The sequence below is a fragment of the Gossypium raimondii genome, chromosome 5 (genome assembly GCF_025698545.1).
Source record: "Gossypium raimondii isolate GPD5lz chromosome 5, ASM2569854v1, whole genome shotgun sequence".
Taxonomy (NCBI): domain Eukaryota; kingdom Viridiplantae; phylum Streptophyta; class Magnoliopsida; order Malvales; family Malvaceae; genus Gossypium; species Gossypium raimondii.
This window is the reverse complement of record NC_068569.1, coordinates 18,676,005-18,695,914: the sequence shown is the minus strand read 5'-3', so window position 1 is coordinate 18,695,914 and position 19,910 is coordinate 18,676,005. Positions and strand designations below refer to the sequence as shown.

The 19,910-nt window shown below is 32.7% G+C and overlaps 3 protein-coding genes across 7 annotated transcripts; all 3 read left to right on the top strand.

Annotated features, from left to right (window-relative positions):
* Positions 1-2,794: 2,794 nt before the first annotated feature.
* Positions 2,795-3,920, top strand: LOC105770473 (protein EXORDIUM-like 2). The gene has a single exon (XM_012591686.2). It carries the CDS (start codon positions 2,868-2,870, stop codon positions 3,762-3,764), a length of 897 nt encoding a protein of 298 aa, XP_012447140.1. The 5' UTR covers positions 2,795-2,867; the 3' UTR covers positions 3,765-3,920.
* A 478-nt stretch (positions 3,921-4,398) lies between these two features.
* Positions 4,399-5,490, top strand: LOC105765936 (uncharacterized). The gene has a single exon (XM_052631621.1). It carries the CDS (start codon positions 4,607-4,609, stop codon positions 5,381-5,383), a length of 777 nt encoding a protein of 258 aa, XP_052487581.1. The 5' UTR covers positions 4,399-4,606; the 3' UTR covers positions 5,384-5,490.
* Positions 5,491-14,164: 8,674 nt separating this feature from the next.
* Positions 14,165-16,658, top strand: LOC105770242 (F-box protein FBW2). 5 transcript variants are annotated; one of them, XM_052631822.1, is made up of 3 exons: positions 14,165-14,517; positions 15,234-15,599; positions 15,823-16,658. In XM_052631822.1, the coding sequence occupies exons 2-3, from the start codon at positions 15,292-15,294 to the stop codon at positions 16,475-16,477; spliced, it is 963 nt and encodes a 320-aa protein (XP_052487782.1). In that variant the 5' UTR covers positions 14,165-14,517; positions 15,234-15,291; the 3' UTR covers positions 16,478-16,658. The 5 variants fall into 5 exon arrangements, with proteins under 5 accessions (XP_052487782.1, XP_012446803.1, XP_012446802.1 ...); XM_012591349.2 differs by having other exon boundaries at positions 14,166-14,517; positions 15,292-15,599; XM_012591348.2 differs by having other exon boundaries at positions 14,167-14,517; positions 15,287-15,599.
* The last annotated feature ends 3,252 nt before the right edge of the window (positions 16,659-19,910 follow it).

The following is a 19,910-nucleotide window of genomic DNA, read 5'->3' as shown; positions in this document are numbered from 1 at the left end:
ACATATATGAGTATCCACCCATGATAATTTTTAGTGAACAACTGTTTGAATTAAGAACATGGGTTAAGGTATAAACTGTTTGAAGTGTTTTCTGATGATATATATTATGTTAAGAAAGTATTATGGGACAAGAGATTTATGAAATAATTATAAAGATTCTCTAGTTAATTAGATATGAAAGATCAAGCATAACAAGAGAATGATAATTTATGCATATGGGAGTGATAAGACTGTATGGTATCAGCCGAAGTAAATGATGCAGAGTATTAGTTGACTCATAGAAATTCTTACAATATTGCAAAGCATCCATCAATGTATGGTTCATGAGCTCACGAAGTACTTTTGTACTTACAATATTTGTTATTTCTTTTCAGCTCACTAAGACTTCGCTTGGAGGGATAACGCTAGGAGTGAGCCTAGGTGGTGTAGTCTAAGAAGACACCCTTCGAGTCTGTAATAAATAAATTTCCATTGTGTAATGATTTAATTTGAGTCTATTGTAATTAAATATATTTTAAACACATCCCTTGTTTTCTTATAATAAGTTTTTTTTTATTAAAATACCACAATACATGTTTAAAGAATTAGGTAATTGTAAATTGTCATTGTTAATATGTGAGTTTTTGTGTGATAAAACCATTAAGTCTCGAGGCAACAAGAGCATGTTTCGGGATCGTTAGAACAAAATTTACATTATTGTGCATTTCAAATGCTTAATGTCTTTAGACATGCCAAGCTGGTCTCGAGATAATCTCACCTAGGTCGCGAGACAAGTGACCTTTTGTCTCAAGACAATAAAATATTGAACCTAAGTGAGTTATACCCTGCTCCAAGTCTTGAGATAAGAACACCTTATCTCAAGAGATACAAACATCGAAGGAAAAATAAAACATAGAGGAGGCTTGCCTTGAGACTAAGTCTCGAGAGTTGCTATATCGAAGTAAAAATCCCAAAATTATAAATGAAGCTTGTCTTGAGACAGAAACTCGAAATTTGACATTTGAGTTTGGCTTCAAGTCTTGACTCTGAATTTGATCTGGTATAACTTTGTATTTAAATGAAATAGATTCTTATGTACCATGAATGTATTTATTTGATCATAATGAATGAGTTTGTTGTTTTGAATGGAAATTATGAATTTTATTTTGTGAAATTATGACAAGTTAATGAAAGTTATTTTGGCAACATAATGTAATGTCATATATTTGGATTCGACGACCGAGTCAGATGTGAGGTGCCACATAATTAATTAAACTTGTAATTTTTTATTGTACTTGTACCTATAATTCAACTTGTAAACTCTTAAATTAAAAAACGAACGCACAAATTAATTAAAAAGTATTGAACAGTGATCATCTTGCGATAAAATAAACGTATCATGATGAGGATCCACCAATAGCTTAAGCTTTTAAAACAAAAGATTAACCTCAAAATAAAGCTAGCCGACCTCACTAATTGCATATTTTGGGCCCATCCGCCGGAGTATCAGTCGTTAAAAAAAGGCCCCCACTTGATAAAGTTAGCGTCCCTGATCACTAACTGTTTGACAAATTGTGCCTTAAGAAGCCATCCATTTCTAGACTTTAATTATTGGATTCAATACAAACCTCATAGTATAGAAATCACTCGGGTTTTTAAAAATCCATAGGAGCTTTAAAATGCAACCGAATAAAATGCAATGCTCAGAATTATACCTCTACTTTAGAAATCATGAAACTAGCTGGAATGCACCATGGGTTATGCATGGGACCAACATGGCTCATTTGATTGAATCCAAATTACTACTTTAATTCAAACAAAATTTAGGTCTCACCAATGGATTTATTGTATATTAGAATAGGTTGTTAATAAAAAAGTGAAGGGAAGAAATTGGAGTATGGACAATTTTAATTATATGTATCTCGAATTTTAAGACTTTGGTGGTACCAACTAAAAGAAAAGAAGACTGTGGGACCAACTAGTGGTGTTCATCAATAAGTAATCACCTACTGATTCTATTGGAAGAGGGCGGTGCCATGAAACCCTAATGGATTTTAGTTGAGCAAAAGCTAATGTTTTTTCTTTACTTGTTAGGTGCGTTGATGGACCGAATGCGCGAATGTCTATTTTATTTTCAATTGATTATATTAAATTATAAAAATATATAATTTTTTAGAGGTTAAACTGATGAGTTGACTCTATACACAAGGATGGTTGAAAAGTAAATGCAACGGGAAGGGGAAGGGGAGCGTATAGCGTATGCCAGCTTAACTAATAACCGCGTTACCATCCTAATTTAATGTTTTCATTACTTGTTTTTACAAACACAAAAAAGTCAAACCCAATTCATTGAAGTTGATTTGATCATCTCTATCGTAACCTTAAAAATAACTTTTACCCATCTTGAATTAAGTCCAATATCCACCAAAATAGTTGTACCTACGTGTCTAGCCAAATACAAGGGTCAAGGAGGAATCACCTATGGTTAATGATATTTTAACCACCGAATTGGCCTTATTAAAGTATTACCAAAAAAACAGAAAAGGATTTAGACATATTCAAACCAACTTAAGTACGATTTTGCTCGGAAATAAATTGAGTAATGGATAGAAATAGACACTTTACCCATAAAATACATGCATAATGGGAATAGTTATCCAAATCTACTCCCACAGTAAAGACTACACACAGGAATAATAGTTACTGTGCATCTTTATTGCGCAGTGGAGTCAACCCTACGCGGCTCCATTTAAACCCAACATTTCCCTCATTTTCACCAGCTGTCCCACGCTACGTCCCTATAAATACTCCCTTCTCTGCTTTCCGTCCACCACTCCCAAACCCCTATTTCATAGGATTCCTCGAACTCTGTTATTTTTGAAATTTTCATGGCACCCATCCCTTTCTTATCACTTCTTTTGCTCTTCTCATTAACTTTCCCATCTTCTTCCTCAGCCTTCGAACAACAACAATCACCCCTCCTTAAATACCATCATGGTCCTCTTCTTAAGGGTAATATTACTGTTAATCTCGTTTGGTATGGGAAGTTCTCATCTACGCAGCGTTCCATAATCGTCGACTTTTTGAACTCTCTCAGCAAGCCCAAGACGACGTCATCCCCCTCTGTCTCCTCCTGGTGGCGAACGACTGCCAAATACAGGGGAGGTTCCAGCAGCGTTGTTGTAGGGAAGCAAACTCTCGATGACAAGTACTCTTTAGGCAAAGCTCTTAAAACTTCCCAACTCAAAGTTTTGGCTTTCAAATATGGATATGGAGATGGTAAAGCGGTCAACGTTGTTTTGACTTCCGCTGACGTGGCGGTCGATGGTTTCTGCATGAGCCGGTGCGGTACGCATGGTTCGGTTCAGGTTAAGAAGAGCAGGTTCCCTTACGCTTGGGTAGGTAACTCGGTGAGTCAGTGTCCTGGTTATTGCGCGTGGCCGTTTCATCAACCCATGTACGGGCCGCAAACTCCACCCTTGGTTGCTCCTAACGGAGACGTAGGGGTGGACGGAATGGTGATCAACTTGGCAACGGTTTTGGCGGGAACCGTGGTGAACCCGTACAACAACGGGTACTTTCAAGGGCCAGCAGAGGCGCCGCTGGAGGCGGTGAGCGCGTGTACGGGGATATTCGGGAAAGGAGCTTTCCCGGGGTATCCGGGAAAGGTTTTGGTGGGCGAAACTACGGGGGCTAGCTATAACGCAGTTGGGGTTAACGGGCGTAAGTATTTGCTCCCAGCGATGTGGGATCCTCAAACCTCGACATGCAAAACTCTGTTATGAAGCAAACAAAACTAAGAATAGGAATGAAGGACATCTTAATGTTATTACGTATCTATATTATGAAATCCATCCGTTATTGTTCTGTACAAACACAGTCTGTAAAAATATTGTAATAAATTTGTACGTGATGCATCATTTCAATTAAATTTTGTAAAATCTATGTTCCATTTTTAATTTTAAATGGGACCCACTCAAGGACCATACCTAATAAATATTCGGGCTTAGAAAGACGCATAAATGTTCCATTGCCTTCCTACGACGTGCACTTTTCGCCCCAAAATAGCCACTGCTTCTGGGACACTCGCAACGGCCGACGAGAGTTTTCTTTTTCCTTTGGTTAAAATCGCACTCCATCACCCCGCCAAAATTCTCTTCTCATTTTCCTTCATCGAAATGGAACTACCACCCCTGGCCCCAACCTCGTGGCCCGACCTTTCAATTCCCTCGACATAAGAAGCGAATGTAATGTCCTAAAATGAAAAATTGGTATTTAAATATTAAATTCTTTTAAGATTTTAAATTAATGAAGATAAAATTATATTTCAATTCCTTAAAATTATAAAATTTGATTTAAAATTTATAAAAATATAAACTATAAAAATTAAAATTTCATTAGCCCGTAAAAGATCGCTCCTCCTACTCAACATGCCGACCCAATAATACGGAAGCCGTAATCCTGGCTCCTCTCCCTAAATCTCAAAAGGTCCTAACGATCGCTCCTCCCTTCCATTTTGTGACCCCAGCCAAGAAAATCACATCCCCCGGGGACATCCCCAAATTCCACGACTCCGCAGCGTCTAAAAATTAGCTAGGATTCATTGTAGCCTTGTCAGAATCCATGTATGGCCATAAAATCTTCGATCCATGCCACGATTCCCCCACTATCTCCAAGATTGTTTCCGTTATCGAAATCCTGCGGGCTATGGGTCGACCAAATTCCACCCGTTCAACAATCCTCTCGCTACGGCAACACCTCTTATCGAACCTGGCATGAACGCTTAACTGAAAACGTCGAATCCCTCATGCTTCGGTTCCTCCCCGACGATCTCAAACCATCCACCGTCGAAATCATCCCTTATTTCACTGAAAGATTCGGTAACTCGAGCCGAATCGACTATGGGACCGGCCACGAAACCAATTTCGCAGCCTGGTTATATTGCTTAGCCAGAATGGGAATCATTAAAGAAGAAGATTACCACGCAGTGGTGGCTAGAGTTTTTGTCAAATATCTAGAGTTAATGAAGAAGCTTCAGCTTATTTATTGGTTGGAACCTGCGGGCTCCCACGGGGTTTGGGGTTTAGATGATTACCGTTTCTTGCCGTTTATATTTGGGAGTTCGCAGTTGATTGATCATAAGTACATGAAGCCGAAATCGATTCATAATGATGATATTTTGGACAACTTTTCGAGCGAGTACATGTATCTTTCTTGTATTCAGTTTGTAAAGAAAGTGAAACAGGGCCCATTTGCAGAGCATTCGCCGTTGTTGAATGATATAAGTGGAGTGCCTAATTGGAATAAGGTGAATACTGGGATGCTTAAAATGCATAAAGCTGAAGTGCTTGAAAAGGTTCCTATCATGCAGCATTTCCTCTTTGGATGGCTCATTAAGTGGTAAACTTATTTTGGGTTTATTGTTTATTGTTTCATTGGCATAATCTAACTGTTTATAATAAAAAGAATTTTGTGTTGATCATTATATATAATGTTGGTTTTGTTTTGTCTGATCTTGAAGTAAAGCTATTTTGCATGAATTTATAGAGAAAAGGTGCTCCATTTTTTCAAATGCTTTGCAATTGATTGATAACTGCCATCTGATCATGAGCCTAGCCCCTGAATTATACTACCAATCCTCACTTCCTCCCTCTTAGAATTGTGGTATATACAAAACAACCATTTGATTTCCTCATTCAAGGTGAATAACTCATCTTGGGATTTCCTCATCCATATATGAAATAACATTTTGAGCAGTGTGGGATAATATATGGTTGAGTCCAACCATTTGTCCAATTTGTAATGCTGTCTTTTAAGCCATTCAAGGTGGAGAACTCTGTATTACGTTTGAAGCAGATGTGCACCGACCACAGTTAAATGATTTTATTTTATTTTTGTTAATGATAAGGCTCAACTAGTGGACTCTGTTTAACTGATTCAGGAAAGCTTTGGACCTTTTTCATGTGTGGTTGTTGTGTCTGCACATTGTGTCTCTTCCCATTGAAGCTTAGATAAAATCCTTGTTCACCAATTCAATGACATAACTTGTAGCATTCTGTCGGTTAATGACACAGAAATATACGAGATGCTTATTTGTCTTTAAGCTAAGGAGGTAATAGATATGACCTATGGCATGTCATTATATTGCTAATTGTGTTTTGGAAATAACAAAGATATTATCTTTTAATTGAAGATTTATTAACCCTTTGAGTTTTCGCTGGGAATAATGTTTTATGGAGACAAGATAGTTCCTCATCCTGATTTCAATCAATGGCACCCCATCAATCCATTCGGTTTGTTCTTTCACCCCCTCCTTTCCTTGTATTTCTTTTGTTCATGATATATTTCTTGTAATGAAAGGCCATCGGTTGTGTTGAAACACCCAATGGGGTTAATGTTTTGCAATGATTTATGTACATCAATTTTGGGTGGAAAAGTTGGAAGGATTTTGATAAGCTTAGGAGACTGTTTTTGAAAGGCACAATCCTATTGGCAATATCTATTTATGTTGATTCATTCATTCATTAATTAAAGTGCAAAAAAGGAAAATGTGATATCTATAAACTACTAATGCTAGGGTGTTGGCTGATGAAGATTTTAAAAGAAAAAGGTAAGTGTTTTTAACATAGGTTTTGAAATATGCGTGTTTTTTTTATGTTTACAATTTTTGCCTTTCTTTTCTAAAAACAAAGTGTGTTATTATTTTGAATATTTAAGTTTATTTTTTTATTTTAATTATTAATATTGTCGAAATTTAATATTTTGATCACTCCTCCATTAAATCACTAACGGTGATTTTGTATTGACATAATAATAAATTTAGCCTCCAATATTTACAAATTATATCAATTTAGTCATAATTTTAAAAAATTCAACAAATTTGGCTCTTAACTTTACACATTTTATTCAATTTTGTCTTCTTAAAATTACAAAAAAATAAAATAAAACAACTTAGAAATTTTAAAATAAATTTTATTTTTTAATAAAATTACATACAATATTATAAATAAATGAATCCTCATTTCTCTCTTTTCTTCCATTAAATTTATTTATTAAAATGATAATTTTATAAATAAAATATATATTTTTAAAACCGGCAAATAAAACTTAAACCAAATTAAAACTTTTCCTTCTTTTTTTCTTTTAGTTTATTTTATAAATAATAAATTTTATTATACGACTCCTTGTTCCTTGTCCTTGTCAAATTTGTTGAGCATTGGACACGGCCTTTGTTCACTACCATTGGCACTAATAGCTCTTACTCCAAACTCTTTGATTTTCACTTCCTTCATCATCGCGCCATTGAACTAGAAATTGGTTGTGAAGTTATCGACATGGCCTTCCACCAACTGAGCCTTCAAAACAACATCCTCGCTTATATATCCCAAATTGTGCCCACCTCAAGCACAATTTCAAATGCAACAAAGCTATTCTAGGCAACAACCTAAAGACATCAATTCTCACTCTTTCCGATCTCACGCAATAGTTTTTTATCCAACTTGAACATAGTGGTTGTTAATGTTGAAAAAAAAGGGAAAATTGAATTTGCATAAGTCTTCTTCATGTGTTCCCCCTTAAATTGTTCTATTTATAAATAAATTTCATGTTAGAAAATGTGAAAATAGATATTCAATTGTTTATAAATATCTTTATAATTTTGTATGTAATTTTATAAAATCTTATGTATTTTTATCGAGAAATAAACTTTTAAATACATATTTTAATATTTTTAATTTTTAATTTTAAGAAGACTAAATTGATAAAATGTGTAAAGTTGAGGCTAATTTTGTTTATTTTTTTAGATTTATGACTAAATTTATAGAACCTATAAACATTGGAGGGCTAAGAGTCTGTTTGATTAACTAAAATAACTTCGAAAAATAATTTTGAAAAACTAGATTGATTTTCTAGAAAATATGATATTTTCTAGTGTTTGGTTGAATTTATGTAAAACATTTTTTATTGTTGTGCAAATTTCCTGAAATTATATATTTTAATATAAAAAATAAATTAAAATTTTATTTAAATTTAAATTGATAAAAAAGAAGAAAAAAAAGGTAATTTGTTCATAAAGGTCTCCGCCAGGCAGTCTTCAAGTCAATACTTGTACACGTTTCAAAATTACATTGGACGAAATTGTCACGTCATTAATAAAAATGTCGTCTGGGTCAGGGTTCACTTTAGTAAACAGAAATAAAGTAGAAAGGTCTAATTAAAGAATTTGAAAGTTTAGAGCCACATTAGAACAAACGCCAAAGTACAGGGGCTAATGGTGCCATTATCCCTATTAACTTTGATTGAGTTGATCTTTGCAACTGTTTATCAAACAGAACCTTAGTTAGGAAATTATCAAATATCGGTCATTTGACAAAGTAAGAAATATATATATATATATATATATATATATATATATATTTATCTTTTTATATTTTTATATAAAATCTAAATATATATATATATATATATACAGATTTGAATCCAAAATATCATATTTTAAGGAAAAATCATAATTTTGAGAAAAATTATAATATATTTGTTACCCATGTTATAGATGTGTCATAATTTAATAAATTTTATTTTTATATTAAATGAATATTTTTATTAGAAGAAGAGTCATATTAATTTTATACAATTTTCTAAAGTTTTATATGATCTATGCTTTATAATTTGGTGGTAATATATTATATTCGATTTATATGGAGGTGAAATTATGATTTTGATTTTTATATAATATTTATTCTAACTCACCCTTCTGACGTGAATGATTTTGTGGATTAGAGACAAAAATTAATGAATTAATGGTGATTTTTTTGTATTAATTCTTGCATCATAAAATAAAATTATGTCAAATTAAAATTCAAATAAAATTTCAATTTTTTATATAAAATAAACTCAAAAGTCCAAAATGCTTATAAAGAAATCGTCATGTTCAAAATGTCTCTAACTTTATCTTCTTCTTAAAGAACTTGAATCTTTACAAGCGTAAATCTTCAACGTTTACCAAGGTCATTTTTGCTAAGGCATCCGCTACCTAGTTCTTGTCTCTAGGTGTAACACCCCTAACCCGTATCCGTCGCCGGATTAGGATTACGAGGCATTACCAAACATATCACAATTGAATACAAAATCATAATTTACAAACAGTTCTAAATAAATAAAATTTTTTTATTATTCACTTATTTAAAACATCTTGCATATAAACAATAAAACTTATTCTATACTTGTTTAATTCAAAATAATACAAGTACAGCTTATAAAAAATTTTAACCTTATAAATAAGGTCCGATATGATATCTATATATAGATATAAACGCACAAATATTCGATCACATTTAATTTTTTAAAAGGCACAAATACAATTCACATTATATAATTCAACTAACATCAAGTTATCTAGGTATGTTCAATTAAAATATAAAACACTTTACTTAACATTAATCTATAACCAAACCAAACATACATAACAAAGCATACTCGTAATTATCTATACAAAACCATTTGCAAAGTTTTCATTTCATTAACTTATAATAATGCATTTCATATCTCATTTTATACATATATACTTTCATATAAAATCCAACCTCACGAGTTTAACTTTTATTATCATTCATGACCAAATTCAATTCTAAAACAGTGCATACTTCCATCTATAATCATGTTATATATATTTATAACTAAATCAAACAACTGCACATAACATTCATTTATAAGACATATTTCATATAATGCCAAACCACTACCATAATATGCGTAATCTTTAATTCAAACCAAACCAAGCAAAACAAGTTATTTAAGCCATATTCGCACGGCTTTAATACATGCATGCTTTCAAAATAAACAATTCCACATGCCATAGTCTCAAAAGAAACCTCAGTTTAAAATACCGTAGTTATTTGATAGTGTGATGTACTTTTCTGACGAATCCCCGAGCTCGTAACAACTTCAAAATCTATAAAACAAAAATAAACAGACACAAACACATACAGTAAGCCATTGAGAGCTTAATAAGCCAATAGCATAGGTAAAATTTTAACTAATAAAATGAAAGAGCAATTAACTTATTTTATAGAGACAATATACATCTCTTGGTTATACTTTTATTTCCATATACCTTTCTATTAATCCAAACATACCTTACAACATATGTATAAATATATAAGCCTTCTTTAAGATAACTTATTTATCAAATAAGTCGATTCACATCTATAAAGAAACATGATAACTTACAATATTATAATCACTTACAATATTTCATCTCAAACAACCAACTTACCTTATTTCCTTTCATTCATTAAACTAATACATACCTGAAGACAAAATTCATTCGCATGTCCAACTGCATCTAATTTTACATTGACAAGGACATTCTGATCACATGTTTTGAACAAAATCACCGGCACATAGCCTGCTAGGCTTGAAGCCTGATTTAGAACACCGGCATTAAGCCTGCCAGATGTATAGTCTGAAATATTTCACCAGTATTAAGCCTGCTAGGCACAAAGCCTGAGAATCTCATAAACAAAGATGATCTTTCATAAAGATCTTTTTAATTACATAAGTCTTACTTAACAACCGTATATCCGTAACATTGAATTATATTCGATTCTTCTAAGTAAACATACATTCGAACCACATAAGTATAACTCAAAAACATTAAATTCAGCTCAAAAGACTTTACAACCTATATTCGAACTTCCTTAGATATATAAAATTCATACCTTAATTTTTCCAACTCAAGAACTTGAATATATATATATATATATATATATATATATATATATATTTATGTATGTTCGAACCACACGCATATTAATATATGCAATTCATAATATTAATTTTAGCTCAAGAACTTGTATTATACTTTCGAACCATAAATTTATAACTCAAAACTTTAAATTCAACCCAAGAAATAAGCCTTACATTGAATTACATATCTATGAATATATATATATATATATATATATATATATATTCTACTATTAGTTTCATATCATTGAACTTAAACTATATCTAGCTAACATATATATAATTTGTGTCATTAAAACAACCTACCAAGAAACTCATATATTTAGTTATCAAATAGGAACATAACAAAGTTTAATTCAACTTACATATTTTAAATTTCAACTTATCATATGTATGATAATTAAATATTTTTAAATTTAATTTAGATAATATTTAGTTGCTAATTGACTTACCTCGGATATCGACGGGCGCGATCGACTATTCGACTACCTTCATTTTCCCCCGATACAATTCTGGTTTCTTTGTTTCTTGATCTAAACATATTCAAATTTAGCCTTTTTATTCATCAAATCATTCAATTAAATAAAAATACATAAATGGGAAAATTACCATTTTGCCCCTGACATTTTACACTTTTTGCAATTTAGTCCTTTTTGCACAAAACACAAAATACACAAAATTTAACCACACCATGCTAGGGCCGAATATTCCTAGTGTTCATACAAGTCCACACATTTCATTTATTTCACATTTTAGTCCCTCAAAATTTTATTTTCACAATTTAGCTCTGATTACTCAAATTCACCAAAAATTAAAAAACAAAACATGTTAATCTTTCACATATCTTTCATTTTTCATCATCAACTATTACAAAATTCAAACATTCATCAATGGTATATCTCAAAATCACTATCAAATTCTAAAATTAAAGCATGGGTCTTGTAGTACACAAAGCAACAATCTCAAAAACGTAAAATTTTCAAAAACCGAACAAAAACGAACCTTTAATTTGGTATGAACGTGGCCGAACCTTTCCAAGCTTTAATGGCTTCTTTCTTCCTAGTTTCGGCTAAAGGAGATGAAAATAATCCTAATTTTCATGCTTTTACTTATCATATATTATAATATATAACTATTTACTTAATTAACCTTATTTACTAATTATATAATATATTTTTATTAAGGTTAAATTTGTCCTTAACCGCCCACTATCTATATAGTGGTTTAATTGCACCTTTAAGCCTCCCAATTAAAAAGACATCAACAAATTGATGCTTTTAAATTAACCCCCTAAATTTTCATTTTATGCGTTTAAGTCATTTTAACAAATAGAGCACTCAAACGATCAAATTTTCATACGAAATTTTCACACATAGTAATTCACATACTGCAAATACCAATAAAAATTTTAAAATATTTTCCTAACTCGGATTTGTGGTCTCAAAACCACTATGTCTGATTAAGGTCAAAATTGAGCTGTTTCACTAGGAACGTACTTCACGAGCCATTTGTTTTTGCATGACAGAATATGTTGAATTCTTCTAAACAAAGATGATCTCGACCCAACTAATTGGTTTCCACATAAGGCTTCAACAACCTCGAGATTGTCAAATTGAATGATGACCTTGTCATATCCTTGTTTTTTAATCAAAAGTAAGCCATTCAGAATGTCCTATAGCTCAGCTTCGATTACCGAACACTTCCATAAATGTTGATTATAACTCAGTAACCACTTCCTTGCTTCGTCTCGTAAAACACCTCATGTAGCAGATAGACCTATAGAATTTTGAACAACTCCATCAATATTAAGAAAAAGACACATGCCTAGGGTTAAACGTTGTAATTGAGGTATCAATTCCATCACCGATACGTGATATATATTGATTCGCCCAACTAAACGAGACATTGATAATTTCATTGCTTTGGTGAATTGCATATGTATCCATGGTTTTGCCTTGGAAAATAAAAAGGTTGCGAATAAACTCTCAAAGTTGATAACATTAAAGAGAGCAAAAATAGAATTTATCCTTACGTGATAGTTATAAAAAGTTTTTTGACAATCAAGTATATATTAATTAAGAGATTACTTTTTAGTGAAGGGATGTATAAGTGTAAAATTAAAATTTTTTACATTTTTTATATATTTTTGTACGATTAATATTTTAACGATTCAATCATCATATTTTATATTTCATTTATATAGATCAAACATATTAAATTTGATTTAAATTTAAAATATTAATTAATTATTTTATGTAGAAAACTTTCAACCATTTAATAAATATTAATGTATACAAACCTCGGTAAAATGCCCTTGTAACTCAAAGAGATATTTTAGATCAATATAATAAAAATATTATCAAATTAGTTCAAAATTTACATCCATAACAAGAATAATTATATTGATAAATTTAATCGTTGAATTGTTAAAATATTAATGATACAAAAAATATGAAACAACTTTATATCGATATAAATGACCACTCACTTACTTTTTATGCTGTTATGTAAATATGAATTTAAAAAAACTTTTGAATTTATTATATTACTAAATTACTAATTATGATAAGTGGTATGAAACACAAATGTTGAGGCGTTGATATATATGTATGCAAAGACCGTGATAGTTGTCGGACATTAGTTCTTAGAATTCCGTGACTAACGTGTAATATGTTTAGTCTTAATGCACCAATTTAGATGCTGTAACTTGTAATAGGTGGCGGTTGAGTTTGGATCCTTTCGGTCCTTCGGAGGCTTGCTTTCTGGGCTGCTATTGCAAGAGATGTATTAATGAAGCCAACCCGTTTTCTGATCTTGAATTGAAACCCAATGTCATCCTTCCAAGGCGAGAGAGACCAAATTGTCCATGTGTAAACTGGGCAATGGCACGATGTGGACTTGTCATAGTGAACCAACTACCATTTTCTCTTTTATTACGTCATTTTCATGTCACCCCCTCCCCTCCCATCATTCCTTCAAATGAATTGATTAAATTTCAATTTTTTATTTTAAAAAAAAAGGCCATTTTTCATGGATCCAAGAATACCAGCCTTACAATTCACCCCCAAACTTAAAAGTAAAAAAAATGAGGTTAAATAAGGACTGAGAATTCCAACACAGATTAGCATCGGAACCAGAAGCTTTGAAAATCCTTAGCCAATGAACCAATTGGTCAGTACACGATCAGGCGTAAGCAACCCACCACCACTGTAAACTTTGGCGTAAAACCATCAACAACCTTTCCCTCTAAAAAACCCGTTAAACAACCGACTCGTGTCGGTTTCCCACACCTTTTCCCAATTCCCGGTCTTCCTTAAAACGCACACTAAAAATATCTAAAGCGCTTGCTTTCACTCCCCTTCTGTCTTTTTCAATATTTTCAAAAGGACTTAAATGTATGGCATGAAACCTATGCCTTTATTATCCCAAATCTGTCATTAACAGCAACCCATTTTCCTCTTCCTTCTTCTGTAAACCAAAGACTATATTTTTATTTATATATATCCCCACCTCTCCTGAGTTTTTTAACATCGTATTTTTATATTTCATTTACCCTTTCTGCAACTCTCTTGTTTTTTTTTTTCTTAATATACTTTCGGTTTTTTTCTTGTTCTTCTTTATTGGGTTGCATTTGATGCCTTTGTTAGGTTGAGTATATAGACGTTTTTGTTGCTTTATTTACTCCCCCCCCCCCTTTTTATGAGTTACTTTTCGTTTTTTAACCCGGTCTTTGAGGCTGATAAACTGGGGGATTCTTTTGCATAATCCAAATTGCAAGAAAAGTTTATTGAGGTAACCCATCTTTGAGTTTTCTCTCTTTCCTTTGATTTTATTTTATTTTATTTTTTTGAGTTCGTTATTGTTTGTCACATTTATGCTGTTTTCCAAAGTATGAAAATGAAAGTAGAGTATTTGGAAGTTGTTTCTTAGATCCCAAATCCAAAGATTAAACCTTTTTTTTACCAGCCAGTTAAGAATATAGGTTCTTAAGTTTTTAGCACAAGTTGGCAGTGTACTTTGTTTGGTTGCTTCCTTCTTTCACATGCCTTTGAATCTTTACCGCAAGTTTTCTTCTTTTTTTTCCTGGACTTTTTGGATCTATAAAATGGTTTCTTTGTTTACTTCTATTATACCATAAACATCTGTTTCCTTTGCTTGGTGAGTACAGGATACTACTCTAAATTACCCTTAATTTGTTGTTTCTTCTCTTAAAAAGATGCATTTTTTTTTGTGTTCTTTTATGTTGTATGTTAATTTACTACCATCTTACTTTCATATCTCCCATTTACATCAACATATATCTCTGCACTCTGCATTTCTTGTTGTGTTAGTTTGGAATGTTTTAGTATTTTCTCTGTCCTATTTCTTAGTTTTTAATGTTAAATCAACATTTCTTTGGCGTTGATTTTGTGTTGGGGCTTTTTTATTTTTTTTCTTTGAAATGAGGGGTATCTTTAAGCTTATCCAATTTTTATTCAAGTTTCTTCATTTTGTTATTTATTGTACAGTCATTAAAGTTGCTTATTGTGTTTCCCCTTTGCCCACCATTTCCTTAATGAAGATCAGATGGAAGAGCAAATTGAGTTTCGTCACTGGGATGAACTAATTCCTGATGCACTTGGGTTGATCTTCAGCAACCTGTCCCTACAAGAGGTACTAACAGTCATTCCCAGCGTCTGCAAATCCTGGAGGAAGGCTGTCACAGGGCCCTATTGTTGGCAAGAGGTAGACATTGAAGAGTGGAGCAGTCGATGTCAGCCCCACCATCTTGATCGGATGCTTCGAATGCTCATCACCCGAAGCTCCGGATCTCTCCGCAAGTTATGTGTTTCGGGCCTCCACAATGATTCCATTTTCTCCTTCATCACTGAGAAGTAAGTGTATGATAAGATTATACATGCTTTGATGTTCTTGTATGAAGTGTATGATAAGATTATACGTGCTTTGATGTTCTTGTATGATAAGATTCCAAATGAGACAATTATAATATTTCAAGCAACATAGTATTATACTTTCCCTCACCTTTAAGTGATCATTGTTCAATGGACATTTTTCAGTGATACAGTATTTCTTTTTGTGTTTCTTGCTTTTTGCTAGTGCTGGTTCCCTTCAGACTTTGCGAGTGCGGAGAAGCGAAATGAGTGATTCGGTGGTTGAACGAACTGCGGGGAGGCTTTCCACGATTACCTTTTTGGATTTGAGTTACTGTGGGAAAATCGGTGCCCAAGCTTTAGAGGCCATTGGGAAGCATTGCAAACTGCTTGTCACCCTGTGCCGCAACATGCACCCGCTGGATGCGGCTGGTAAGCTCTTGCAGGATGACGAGGCAAATGCCATAGCTACTACGATGCCTAGGTTGAAGCGCCTCGAGATGGCTTATCATCTTATCAGCACAGGGAGTGTTATGAACATCCTTGCCAGCTGTCCCCAGCTTGAACTTTTGGATTTAAGAGGCTGCTGGGATGTCAAACTCGATAGTCAGTTGATGAAGGAAAAGTTCCCGAAATTAAAGGTCTTAGGGCCCTTTGTCATGGATTACTATGAGATGGATGATTGGGATGATGATTGCTCGGACTACTCTGACAATTCCGAGTATTTGGCCTGGGAGTTTGAAATGGGCGACTATGATGATTACGACATCTATGACGGAATGTGGCATGACGATGAGGGGAGATTCGAGGAACTTGAGCTGAGATTCTACGAAGGAAATGGCGAAGAAGCAGGAATTCTGGGTTGGCCTCAATCTCCATAGGCTCTTTCTCTTGCTTAATATGATATCATGTGTTCCTATTAAAAATACATGTTATGTTTCAGTCTGAACTTAAAAAAGTGGTGTGGGTTTATTTTTGTAACTTTCTTAATTTTCCTGATTACCTAAACAAAAAAAGGAATTCACTTTGTACATAAAATCAAGCCCAGGAGAGTTGATACAATTTGTGTATATAAAAAGCATGGTGAGACGCCGATGATGTCTTTAGGATTTGCCCACTTGGATACTGAGATGGGGCCCATTCCCGGACGGCAACAAACGCCAGTTCACAAGCAATTTGTACCTAGCCAAGCTTCCTACTTGTACGTTAACAATATGCTTTTGATGTTCATTTTTTTAAAATTACCAACCAGTTCTAGTTCAATACAAGAGTGTCTGCAAACCTATTCAATTGCATCATCAAAAAAGCCACCAACTTCTCGGCTTTGGGAGTTGTAAAGAAACGTGAAATGAAGTTCTGCATGTGAATCCCGATTTAGGGCTAGTTTGGATGGGTGGTGTGTTTACCTCCGGTGAGGTTAAAAATAGCGGTGACGGTGAGATTAGTTACTGTAGCGGTGAGATTGGATACTGTAACGGTGAGATTAGAAATAATGGTGGAGTGTGTGTTTGGATTCAAACGCAGCTGTAGCGGTGAGGTGAGAATAAGAAATGACTATTAAGGATATCAGATTAGAATTGATATATAATAGAAGTTATTTAAATTATTTTACTTTTTTAAAATTATTAAAATATGTGAATTTATAAATTCATTTAATAAAATACACTACATATATATATTTTAAAATACACTACATATATATATTTTAAAATACACTACATATATTTTCTTTATTTTTAAAATACACTACATGTATTTTTTATTTTAAAATCCATTACATATATTTTTTTATTTTTAAAATTTTAAATACAATGAAATCCCATCTCCCCTCTTCCACCGTATCCTTCTCCCATTTCCCATTCCCATGCAATACCCATTCCCATTTCCCATTCCACCGTGCCCTCCTCCCATTTCCCATTCCCATCTCCCCTCTTCCACCATTCCCTCCTCCCATTCCCATTCCCATTCCCATTTCCCATTCCCATTCCCATTATCAACAATACCAACAGCAGCAGCAACAACAACAGAAACAACAACAAGGGTGTTATTATCTTCTAAAAATATCTATTGCCCCACCTACACCCAACTGATGCTTTTATCACCAATCGACAAAAAGGTGTCCTAAAGATGAGAATTCCCTCACTGTGTTGGAAGCCTTGGCATCCAAAGGCTGTCTCAGTCCACCCCAGTGCAGTCAAGTTGATAATAAAGAGGAAAAAATTCAACGCACTGCTGTGCGTTGGTATCCAAAGGGGCTCTTAATCTTACACTATATCTATTTCTCATCTTTGCCAAACATCCCCTACATATATTTGAATTTAATTTTTAGGTAGGTCAAATAATCATTAAATTATTAAAAATTTTCATTTAAGTGGTTAGGTGATTAAAATCATTATTGTTCTCTATTTACACTATTGCATCAATTGAAGGTTCTCTTTTCTCTTTTTTTTTTTTTTGATGAAACAACTTTAAATATCACGAATTTGCAAATCAAAATTTAAATAGCTTTTTTCTCTGATCTTTAGCACTAACCATCAGATCAACTTGGATCTAAGGTATGTTTTACCACTTGTAGATGAGTACTGATCTACCGCACTGATCGTTTTGTATCTTTTTAAGTTAAGTGCATGCTAACTTTTAAATAGTTCAAATATCATTTTGTATCTTTTTAAAATTGAACGACTTTTAACATAAATTTACTAATAATTCAATGACCTTAGGTGTAGTTTACCCTAAATATTTTAGTATTCACAATATATATTCGTCTACTCTCAAAATACCAATTTCATCGTAAATGTTTTTAAATGATGCATGACTAGTCCTTTTGTTTCATCGTGTCCATTTTTATAGTTCACGGAGATTAAATCTTTCGAGTTAACAATGTTATTTCTAGAATTTGAATTTAAGTTTGAGATCTTTACTTGAGAATACAATATGTCTTACCAATACCACTAAACCCAAGACTTAATTTTTATATTCAATAAATTGATTCCTCTTTAAAAAAATCGGAGCAATGTAATCCTTGTCGATTTCGAAAGTTAGTAACAAAGAATAATTAATCATGACATTAATGTTTTTCATCAATTATACATGTTTTTTATTAGCACAATAAAAAATGTAGCCCTAAAAATTTGAACATTTTGTTAGTTTGGTCTTGGTTTAACAAAATTTAGTCCAGAACATAGGTAGATGTTGAGGCTAAACTTGCTAAATTCTTTAGATTCAAAATCAAATTGATAAAATATGGAAAACGCCAATAGCAAGATTTTTTTATTATACTAATTAAAATTATATACAATTAACGGAAGATATTAACATTATGATTAATCATATCCTTTTTTTTTTGATACAATGCCTAGAAATACTCACAGTCCCTCCCTAACCCTTAAATAAGAGGATAATGCATTTTAGCGCACTTCAACCCACATTCTCTTGTACTAACAACAAAGCCGATATCAATTGAACCAAGACTCAACTGGCATTAATTACTAACTTTTTAAAATTGACAAAAATTAATACTTTGATTTAATAAAGTAAGTAATTTAACTTGGAAATTAAAAATTATTGGAGAGATATTTTTGGTTTTTTTAATATACTGTAAGTAGGGGTTAAGATTTGGAACTATGGTTTGGTCACATGTAATAAATCAGGGGTTGAGTCACATGCAGTAAGTCATGTGAGTTTTGGATCTTGTACTTGTGAGTGATTTTAGGACTTTTACTATATTCCAAAAACATTGGCTTCGCCTTCCTTGAGAACTGAAATATGTGTTCTGAGTTTCCACGCAATTTACAAAATCCTCCAAACACCCTACAAAGCATTTAGTAAAACGATAAATCTCTCGGACGCTGATGAAATTTGGAATAAGGTTTTACATTAATATAAGGGTATTAAAATACTCACCCTTGTTTGTCTTGGGTTTTATTTTAGCCATTTATATTTAAAATTTTACGTTTTAGTCTTATCACTTTGTTACGACATGGTCACTGAATTATTAACTATTGTTAATGGTATAACGGCAATCTGACGTGACCTGTTATTTCATCATATCAGACTAAAATTTTAGGTTAAATTCCACAACTAGTCCTTGTACTTTTATTTTTTTAAAACAATTTAACTTTTTTTCTTTTTATTTCTTTATTTTCCTTCTCTTCTTCCTCCCTTTAATTTTCTCTATTCTTATATTCTTTACTGTAGAAACATAATCTTTACCCACCAAGTAAACTAAGTTTTTTGTTTCTTTCACATGATTCTTAAATTGAATTTCACTCAAAACCGAATACCAATCATTCTTAATCAAATCTCGATTTGAAT